This window comes from Eptesicus fuscus, chromosome 6 (assembly GCF_027574615.1).
Source record: "Eptesicus fuscus isolate TK198812 chromosome 6, DD_ASM_mEF_20220401, whole genome shotgun sequence".
Taxonomy (NCBI): Eukaryota; Metazoa; Chordata; class Mammalia; order Chiroptera; family Vespertilionidae; genus Eptesicus; species Eptesicus fuscus.
The window spans coordinates 9,014,208-9,025,428 of record NC_072478.1 but is presented as its reverse complement, the minus strand read 5'-3'; the positions used below and the strand labels follow the sequence as shown (position 1 = coordinate 9,025,428).

General features: G+C 45.2%; 1 protein-coding gene across 6 annotated transcripts in view; it reads right to left on the bottom strand.

Moving 5' to 3' along the window:
• Positions 1-1,320: 1,320 nt before the first annotated feature.
• Positions 1,321-11,221, bottom strand: part of HNRNPM (heterogeneous nuclear ribonucleoprotein M) — a 45,092-nt gene continuing 35,191 nt past the window's right edge. For 2 of the 6 annotated variants that reach the window (XM_028160563.2, XM_054717200.1), the window contains exons 9-13: positions 10,983-11,081; positions 7,190-7,243; positions 4,418-5,220; positions 3,696-3,747; positions 1,321-1,747 (exon numbers count right to left, since the gene is read on the bottom strand). In XM_028160563.2, the coding sequence (XP_028016364.1) occupies positions 1,584-1,747; positions 3,696-3,747; positions 4,418-5,220; positions 7,190-7,243; positions 10,983-11,081 (1,172 nt within the window). In that variant the 3' untranslated portion in view covers positions 1,321-1,583. The remainder of the gene's footprint in view (positions 1,748-3,695; positions 3,748-4,417; positions 5,221-7,189; positions 7,244-10,982; positions 11,082-11,221) is intronic. The other 4 variants (XM_008151442.3, XM_054717202.1, XM_054717199.1 and 1 more) reach the window with 3 other exon arrangements.

Genomic DNA, 11,221 nt, shown 5'->3' with positions numbered 1-11,221 from the left:
GCCTTTCTTTAAAGTGATCACTGCTTCTTGTTTTTTCTTTCCCACTTGACAGGCACACAATGTAGAGACAAGATCAAACACTCAGGGATCTATGGGGTTGACCCCCTCCTTCATGTTCTCACCCCTCAGGGATAAAGGCTAGGAGAAAGTGTGGCAGGGAGAAGGTGGCAAGGAAACTAGTACCCTGATAGACTTCAAGGTTTGAATTCCTGTGACAGCCCCGTCAGCTGCCAATCACGATTGAGAGGGAGTTGGGCAGGACACATCCAACACTGCCCCTCCATATGCAGCCAGGACAAGCAGCAACTGCTGCTCCTTATAGGCTGCAAGCAGCTGCCTAGCCCAAGTGGACCCATGTACAAGGTCACATTTTGGTGGTGGTAGCCCAGTTTTTGGGTTTTTTTTTTAAATATTTTTTTATTGAATTCAGAGAGGAAAGGAGAGGGAGAGAGAAACATCAATGATGAGAGAGAATCATGCATCGGCTGCCTCCTGCAGGCCCCACACTGGGGATCGAGCCCACAACCCAGGCATATGCCCTTGGCTGGAATCAAACCTGGGACCCTTCAGTCCGAAGGCCAATGCTCTATCTACTGAGCCAAACCAGCTAGGGCAGGGGGAGGGGGGGGGGGAAACCCAGTTCTGATACAGCCCAGGAACTAAGTTCAGCCTGAACCTCTACGGGGCTAAACATGCTCAGAAACTCACACCCTGCTTAGTCTGTTTTAGTGAAGAAAAGCTATTATGAACTGAATATTTGGTGTCTCCCCCCTCCCCCGCTCCAATCCTAATGCCCAATTTGAGAGGCAATTAGGTCTATTATCCCTAAGAAAGCTCTTTTGTCCTTTCTACCATGTAAGGTAACAGAAGGCACTATGAACCAGGATCTGGCTCTCTCACCGGACAGAGACTGCCAGCATTTTGATCTTGGACTTCTGAGCCTCCAGATTGTGACAAATCAATTTGTTGTTTATAAACCACCTAGCTTATGGTATTTTTGTTATAGCAGCCAGAGCAGACTAAGACAAAAGCTGAAATGGAAATAAACCTGATGCAGTGTCTGTACCCCTTTAAGAAACTGCACAGAAGGGAGACAGGACAGCTAACGGCCAAGTCTCCATTACCAACACAAGGGATTTCAAGTCCACTCAGGATAAAGTTTCTATAGTTAGTTCCTAAAGGGGCAGGGTCCACAGAGAAGCAAGAATGGGGATGAGACTCCTGGTGTTCACAGCTCCAAAGGTAGAAAGGAGACTGAGTGGTTCCTGCTCCCCAAATGTCGGGTGGTGGGCCCACAATACACACACACACAAAAGCAAGCAGCTTTCAGGAACTGGTATTTATTATCAAAGTCATATTTGATGTCAACAAGATGCCACAACTACAAAAAAAATTGTGCACATTGCAATCTCAATGCAAACAGTCAAATGGAACCCCAGTCATTAAAAAAGTAATTCAAATTACCCCAAAAAGCAACTGAATTTTTTAAACATCTTTATACATCCAGCCAACAAATTAAAATGGTTAACAAGAAAAAATACAAATTCAGAGGTCTGGTATCGATGTTTAAAAAAGGCAACTGCTTAAGCATTTCTATCGATTCGAACATCAATCTCTCGGCCACTCAGCTTCATCCCATTCATCATCCGGCAGGCTCTCTCAGCCACCTCTGGAGATTCAAACTTAACCACACCGCACCCCTTGGACTTCCCATTCTCCATCTTGATGTCCGCATACAGCACGTGGCCTGTGCACAGGGAGGGAAAAAGAGACCACAACTCATCAGGCAAACCAGATCTCAGCCTCAGTCTGGGCTCCACTCAGTCCAAGTCACCTGTGAATTTCGGTGGTCTGAGTCACAAGGGAGAAGAGAGTACTCCCCACCCCTGTGCATGAATGCCCAGAACACAGTGGCTGGGACTCAACTACTATAGCCCTCAGCCCAATTCCCATTCTTCTGCCAACAGGAAAAATCTGACCAGCCCCGTGATAAGCCTTCCTGACAGCTTCAAATGCAGGTCTTTACACTGAAGAGTTAGCCAAAATGGGTGGGAGGGGAGGGAGGGGGCGCGTGAAGCCAAATTTATAAGCAAATTTTAGAGTGTTCATTTTTCACTACACCAAATCACCACGTTTACAAAGCCATCACCAATATGATGGATACTTTTGCACTATCCAAATATAAGCTGTGTAATAATTAGCAGTTTTCACATATTCATTCATTCAAGCACTGATTTAGCATCCAGGTATGTGTCAAGCACTGTGGAAACAAGTGCACAGGAGAAAAGCCATAGAAACACAGGGCTCTACTTCAGAGACTGCCAAGGACATGACAGTGTAGCCGGTGCTAGGAGACCACAACTCTAGAGCCATTAACTGAGAAAGGGTCAACATCCTGCAGGGCTTCTCCTGGGAAAGTTCTGAAACAGTTTAAGTTCACCAGAGGACTTGCTGATAACAGCTCTCAACAGAGCACTCTGGAGAACAACACTTGCCAACTCAGGATTCAGAGACAGGAGGGAGATGAAAGAGGAAGGGACCAAGCTATACAGGGGCTTGTGAGTTTGAACTTTTCTCTTGTCAGCCCAGGGTCACCTCCAGATTATGAGGCCAGGGGGAATTGCATGATCCAATCTGACTTTTCAGACTATCTACTACAATGTGGAAGCTAAAGAGTGGAGACAGAGGGCAAGAAGGAAGGCTATGGCTCAATAGCTAACCCAAGAGAAGAACCAGGAGAGCAGCATCATGGTGAAATATGAACCACTACTGAAACAGGAAATGAGAACACTGGAGGAAGCTTTGATCTAGCAAGCCAAAGCCACCTAGACTCTGGCTTAGGGCTAGGCCTCCATTTTACATGGTTAAAAAAACAGAAGTTGCCCCAACCAAATGGCTCAGTTTGTTGAAGCATCATCATCCCATACACCAAAAAGGTGGCGGGTTTGATTCTTGGTCAGGGCACATATATGAGAAGCAACCGATAAATGTTTCTCTCTCCACATAACCTCAGGTGAGAATTAAAAAATAAAACAAACACACACACACACACACACACACACACACACAGAACAGAAGTGGTGGGGGTGAGGGATGGGTAGGGTGGGGGTCACCCAGAGACAACTTACTTTCAGCCAAAAAGTGAGCCTACCAGAATGGTTGCCTGGTGTGCCAGAAAACCACAATCACAGACCCTCAGCTTCACCCACATATAAGCTACTGCATACCCAGAGCCTGGCAATGCCACACTCGCAGGACCTGCTGGGTGAGTGTTCTTTGAAGCACAACTCAAGTAGGTTCTATGGTAGAAAGAGACCTTGTCTCAAATGTATTCATTTTATTTAGGTCTGTTACTTAGAAGCCATATGACCTTGGGAATGTGACTTTGCCTGATCATCTGTAAAACAGGGACCATGCTATCTCCTTTCAAAAACCATAAAAGGAGAAAAAAGATTAAGGGTGATATGAAAACACAGGTGAAAAGTGTCTGACACATACAAGGAAACTCAACCTGCTTGAATATTTGCATAGGCAGAAAAATGGCAAGTCCCATCAGCCCTCTAGAGTAAATAGAAAGTGGCTTTTAAAACTAGGATAGAAGGTTCATTGCATGACTCAAATGCAACATCAACAAGCTAAGATTTCTGAAGCCACAACATATGGAAGCATCTAGAAAGCATTTCTCAAACACTTACCACATTCGTTGAATTTGTCCTTTAGCATCTTCCATGTAAAATCAAATGGGAGCTGGGGGGAAAAAAGAACAGACTAATGAGTGATTCAACCAAATCATAATGTATAAACATTCCCATTGTCTCTAAGGGTGACTTAAAGGATTTCCTATTACACAGAGAAACTGGCTGACCTCCCAACTGAGACAATCAACAGAAAACAAACTGGTCTGGAAAGAGTTTTTAAACCAGCACACCAGGTTTACTCCATTGTAGCTTTTTCTGTCCGTGGAAGCATCATTCAGAGAGCAGAATGCACAGCTGCCTATGGTTCAGGCCACAGAACCACTGAATAGGAGCTAAAGGCAGTCAATTTGGTACAGATAATTCACATACAACCACTTTTTCCTCTGTATTGTCAGGCCAAGGTTTAGTGGCTCTTCAAGCCAAGAGATCAGAAAACTAGAGTTCTTCATCTCACTATTCCATCTAGTACTTGGAGAAATCCAGTGTGTTCACAGAACCTACTATTCTTGCTGGAGAGTATTATAAGCCGTCACATTTCCTCCTCATCCTACCAGCACCAAACTTGGGGACAGTGACAAGGCGGCCTTGATGCTACTCAGCTCCCTTTCTGAAGAGAACATAACCTTTGACTTCGACTGGCCACCATTCGGTCCTGCTGACTTCCTGTCTCCCCCTTTCCTTTGTGCCTACCATTGAGAGGTTCCAGGTGATCCACTTACATTTCTCACAAATATCTGGCAGGCCTTTCTGGCCACCCCAGGAGCATGGCCTCCAGCTCCGCCAAAGGAACCTGCGAAGCTTCCTCCAAAGTTGCCACGCTCCATCTCGATGGCACGGTCAAAGCTGGCACTGCCACCGCCACCCATGGCCAGGCCCATGCGCTCAATGCCAGCGCCCAGGGCCGGGCCCATGGCGGGACCCATGCGCTCCAGGCTGTTGGCACCCATGCGCTCCAGGCCCATGCGCTCCAGACTGTTGGCGCCCATTCGCTCCAGGCCCATGCGCTCCAGGTTGTTGGCGCCCATGCGCTCCAGGCCGGTGGCCATGCGATCCATCACAGGGCCCATTCGCTCCAGGCCAGCCCCCATGCCTGCGGGCACCATGCGATCCATGCTCAGGCCCATGCGCTCAATGGCAGGGCCCATACGCTCCACACCAGAGCCCATGCGCTCAATGGTCTGGCCCACACGATCGATGGGTGCGGCCATGCGCTCCAGGCCAAAGCCCATGCCGGCACCCATGCGCTCCACGCCAGACCCAATGCGCTCCATGGTCTGGCCCATGCGCTCGATGCTGGAGGCCATGTGGTCGAGGCCCAGTGGGCCCATGCGCTCAATGCCAGAGCCCATGCGCTCGACGGAGCCCATGCGGTCCATGACCAGGCCCATGCGCTCAATTTCAGAGCCCACACGATCCATGCCATGGCCCAGGCCTGCGCCCATGCGCTCCATGCCAGCACCCCCAATGCGGTCAATGCCGGGGCCCATCCTCTCGATCCCAGGGACACTGCCTCCACCTCCACCTGAAAGAGCGACACAAAACACAGGCAGATGTCAAGGACTTGTGCCAGCAGGTGACCTGGGTGCAGAGGGCTAGGTACTTCACAAGCTCACCCACAATTCAAAAACTAAGCCCCACAATAATTTATCATTTAGAGATCCCTCAAATGTTGACAACTATTAAAGCTGGGTAGTAAAAATAAATACTTCATTCTTCCTACTTCTGCGCCATGGTTGAAGTTTACATAACAAAACTTTTAAAAGGAAAAAACGCACTCTGGAGGATTTATATTGACAATGTTGTCCATGTTATTTGGAAGTGCTAGTAGTTTTGACCTTTTTGAGACATGGCTGTCGATTCCTGAGAGCTCTGCAGGTTTCCCACCACCAGAGACAGAGAAATGCTCTCAAGGCAGAGGCTCAGAAATCACACCCTCAGCTGGTCACCAGTTGTAATGGGTTACAAGGTGACAATTCAAAATCACGCAACACCTTTATCCTCTCCCAACTTGTCCCTTTAAGATGCCCTGTTGGTGGCCAATCCGGCTGCATTTCCTTAGCATCTCCAGAGCATAGAAAAGCTATAATATAGCCATACAAGCAAGAAGAGGCAAAGAAAACAAATACCAACACCAACACAGGTCCTTCTGTGTACAAAGGAACACAGACAACCATTTCCAGGGAACCTTACTCTGTCAGAGAAATCGCCAACCAACTTGTGTGTAACTTTGCTGGCTTTGGAGGAAAAGAAGCCTGTAACACCACAGAGTGGATTCTGGAAGAGGCCTAGGATCCATCCCTCACAGTTCAGCTGGACACATGCCAGCAGTCAGCAGTGCACAGTGACCCTGTGACACTTGCAACTCTGGACAAGGAGGATCTGACTCCCACCACCAAGGCCACTGCTCTCTACTTTTCCGCAAGCAGAGCTCGTGGGGCCCTCTCACTCAAGCTTCACCACCACCACCACCACTGTCACCATCTGCCTCTGAAAACGGGCAACTGAGCCTGCAGCCCAGTACAAGATGCAAGTTAAGAACAGAAAAGTTAGCAGTTTCTATAACTGATTCCCTAACTGAACAATATAGTGAACTGGCATGAGTCATGCTCCTTCTCCATACCTGTTTCCTTGGGTGAGTAACAAAACACCAAGTGGCAAAATATATGCATGATTTTAAGAATATTAGACTTTCAGAGTAGACATTTCTCAGAAACTATAAAAAAAGGCAAGAGACTTCTAGAGGGAAGGTTGCATCCCAAGAGCATCAGAAATGAGGCCAATCTCCCCCCTCCACCACCACCAACAGCGACAGAGAACTGGGAAGAAATGAGTTCTAGAATCAACCCACCACAGAAAGTGCTTGCAAGTGGAGCCACCAAGGAAATGCCAAGACACTCAGAGCCATGAGGACAAATCGGGTTGAAAATAGTACATTTAGTTTTAAGTACACATTTTAAAAAGTGTATTACTGGGAGGACATATTCTAAAATGTTTACAGCATTCATCACTAGGCAGTGTAATTTCAGATATTTACTTTCTCCATAATTTTCATAGTTGCTATGAGTACATGCATGTATTTTATTAAGCAATTTTATGTATTAGGTGGCATATTTTTACAATCAGATAGAATACTTTCAGGAATTTACAATTTCATAGTATTGAAATCAAGAAAGCCCCCAAAGTATATAAGCACATTATAATAACAATGACAAACACAGATCACATAGCACTTAAATACTCTTTTACATGTATTAACTCATTTATTCTTCAAAACAATCCTATGAGGTAGTAGGTTCTATTGTATCCACATTTTACAGAACAAAAATTAGAGAGGTTCGGTAACTTGCCAAATGTCACACAGCTAGGCAGAAGCTGGTTCCCACCCCAGGCAGTCTATTTTAGAGCCCATGCTTTTCATCATCACACTTTACTATCCCTGGTAATAACAGCCTATTCTAAAAATCAAAACAGCAAAACTAAGCGTTTCCTACCTCCTCCCTGCTTTGCAATGATCTCTCCTCTCTTCAGTGCATTACTTAGGATTTCTAAGGAAATCAGGAAGAAAAAAAAATTAGCCAAATTTCTCTATGGTTAATAAAAATTTGTTTATTACAGATTTCAGAGGAATATTACTAATTACAAAATTTAAAAAGGAAAGTAAGGGTGGGGGGTGAGAAATACACATAGACAAGATCATTTTACTAGAAAATTGCAAAATCCTTGATAACGGGTCATGATGGGAGGAGCCCACATAGCTCCAAAGTGAGGCCCAGTTGGGAGAGCCATCTGGGAATGTGCCCAGCAAAGCCCATGTATACCCATGAATTGAACTTGGAAAGTCAGATGAGCAAGAATGGAGCCAGTGGTCCAGACCCTCAGTAGTCATAGATGAAAGTCTGCACTCACCCACACAGATCCAATCAACACATTAATGTTATCCCGTAGCAAAACTAAAGCTACATTTACAGCCCCAAACCCTGCAAACCAGCAGCAAGTGCATGCAGTGCTGGAAATGTGACCTAGTTAACAAGCTGTGAACGGAAGGATTTCAGCAAGCTAAGCCCACCAGCCCCACCTGGAAGGAGCTGGGTGTGAGGGTGACTAAGTGATAGACAAAGCCTCAGGAAAATAAAAACCCCAACACATTTAGCTGTCTAAGACAGAAAACACTGCTGCTTGCTTGACAATGGTTCAAAGTTTGTGGAGTGCTATTATTAGTGGTAACTTTTACAAGTTTACTCTCAGTCTTTCATTATGTAGAGGAAACTTGGACTGTGCCACCCCAACCTGGTCTTGAAGTGAGCTCAGTAACATGGATAATAGCCACTGGGTCACATCAAGTATTATGGTCATGACCACAAAGAGATTAAACCCTACCCCACAACTGCTTCTAGTACTGCAACTACCTGCGCTAAAGGAAGGAAGTGCACCAAGAATAACAGACCTCCAGCCTGCCTGCAAGCCCAGTACAGGACTTATTCTTCCGTCAAGTCTATGATCCTGCTCAGCAGGCCCAAGCCTACTTTCACGTTCCTAAAACAGTGCTTAGATCAAACCATTCCTGGCAAAATGGCTCCACCACTGATTTAAAGGACAAATTCTTTTCATTGGGCATTCCATCACAGGCCTTCCTGCTCCGACTCCCAACTTGAATCTCTTCTTCCCATCTCAGACAGATCATCACCTCCAAGCCTCTACACCTGACACTGTCTAGCCTCCTCTGTCTTCCAGCACACCTTCTACCTATGTTGAACCCCCTTCGACACCAGTCCCTCCAGTTCAAACCACATTTCCTGCTCAGATCCAGGGCTCTTTCAGCAGCATGACATCTAGGGCAGAGCTTTTCAAAATCCAAACACTGAGAAAATCATCATCTTTGTGTGGTGCTTACATGGCTGCCTAGGGCTCAGGAATCAATAACCCTACCAGCTAGCTCCCTTGCTAAGCCACTTTTGTATATTGACCTCCAGTGCTAACTGGAGCCACTCTTAGCATTATCTCCTCCCCTTCCCCTTCAGGTTCAAGAACCACGTATCTATCTATATCCCTGTAGCATCAAGTACAGTTGTTTGCACAAAGAACTGCCTTGACAGGAGAAAAGGGACATTGAGGAGCGAGGCACTATAGAAAGTAGCACCAAAATAACTGAACTGTCAAATAAACATCACAGAAAATTAAAATCAAGAACGGAATCTGGAAAACCAATCCAGGCAACTACTCTAAAAACCTGACAAATATTTTATTTGGTACAAAGACCTTTTATCTAACTTAGTCTGATGATAAGTAGCAGTAAGGAAATCCAGACAAAGCCCCTTGTTCTTGTCACTTTGGGAGGCTTCAGTACAGATGACAAACTCAATCAGAGAGATGGTGCCAAAGCAGCAGGAGAGAACAAGACCCACAGATGATATTTTTAACCAGGTCGGGACAGGACGAGTTTCCTGTTGCCACATGAAGTAACCTCTCCAGATCTACTGTGTCACTGTGTCATCACAGAAGCACCACAGAGCAGCAAAGGATTAAGGGCTCAGAGCAGAAAAAAGTGCTCTTAAGAACAGTTACATACCACCTGTTCTTCTCACCCCAGGTAGACACAAATTGGTATTTGCAGCCAAATGACAATAAATTTTTAAAAACATATTTTTACTGATTTGAGAGGAAGGGAGAGGGAGAGGGAGATGAGAGAGAATCATTGATTGGCTGCCTCCTGCACACCCCCTTAACTGGGGATCCAGCTCGCAACCCAGGCATGTGCCCTTGACTGGAATCAAACCAGGACCCTTCAGTCTGCAGGCCGATGCTCTCTATCCACTGAGCCAAATGACAATACATTTTAAAACATTTTAAAAAACACTTTACCATTTCAAACACAAAATCAAAGCCAGTCATGGAAACAAAAAACTTTTAACTGACCTAGTCACATACCAATTATAAACTCACTCCCAAATTCTAAAGCTCTGGAATAATCTGGAATCATATTGAGCAAGTACAGGCGGGGGAAAAGTCTTCACTACCAGCCTAGTAAAATATGAGGAAGTCATTCTAGTTACTTAACCATAGACAGGAAAAAAGTGAAACAAGTCTCCATCAATAACAGTATCTACTCCGAGTGAGTTTCTACTAGTTCCCCATCTTCATGAAGAACACAAAGACGAGGTCCTAAAAATAATGAACAGAATTAAGAATTATGCCTTGCCTGGCCAGTGTGGCTCAGTGTTTGAGCGTCAACCTATGAACCAGAAGGTCAGTTCAATTCCCAGTCAGGGCACATGCCTGGGTTACAAGCTCAGTCCCCAGTGGGGGTCATGCAGGAGGCAGCTAATTGATGTTTCTCTCTCATCAATGTTTCTATCTTTCTACCCCCCCCCCTTTAAAAATTATTAAAAAAAAAAAAAGAACCCTGTCTCACTAATGTGCTGATTGATGACTCTTTCTAGGACCTCCATAAAGTCTAATATAATATAGTTCAGCTCATACAAACTAGACCCAAAAAGCCCACAGTGTCCCATAAAGACAAAGGCTGAGCGCTTTGAGGTTGTAACCTAGCAGTCTCTTATCTGTAGGCGAAGATGAGTTAAAGCAGAGTCAAATCCATGCTCTAAAATACCTTTGAGAAACAAACTTCTGAGTGCAGGAATAGATAATCTCCTTGCAACACACTAAAAAGGAGAATTAAGCTGATAGTAATAGAAAAACCTAAACTCAAAAAAAGAAAAAAAAAAGAAAAACCTAAACTCAGAACAGGGGGAGATGTCCATGTAAAAGTAAAGAAGAAATTGCTTCGTAATTTAACTAACACTAAAGTGAGTTTCTCTGCATTTAGGCAGGCCCAATACTTAAGGTCTTCCAACGTTAGGAACTTCTCTAGTTCCTCAAGCTCTATCGAAAGGCATCAGAAAGCACACCATGCCATTCTTGCTGACTGGAACAGCATCCTGGCCTAAGCAGACCTACACCCCACTTGGCAGGGCCTTTACAATCTCTACCAGAATAGAGCACCAGTTATGTAAGTACAGCAGTTTCAACTCCCACAGACAGCAAGTATCTCATACCAATGTTGACAAAGAAGTCACCAGAAAAGACTAAAAGTAGTGCTATACACAGCAATAAAAAATTCTAGGACCAAAAGTTTTTATCTAGGTCTAGAAAACATACAATTTTTTTTTCAGACTAAAGAAGGAAACCAGCAGACTCTGCCTAAGAAAGAACCTCCAACACCAGAGTGCTCCTGCACCTCCAGGGGGCGGCCCCCGCCACCACGGGGGCCCACAGGGCCTTTCTTACCCATTCCTCTGCCAAGGGGCTCTCCAAAGCTTCGAGACATTCCCATCTCGTTTCTGGCAAAGTCTCTTTCAAATCCTCCACCCATGCCACGCTCCATCTCTGTGGAAAAAAATATTACCCTAGGCCTTTCCAGGAATATCATCATATTTTAGACTTTAACAAAACAAAAAACTCTTATTATAGACACTACAGCAGCCACCACCAAGTCAGTATGTTTCGTTTTTCTATACAAAACCAAC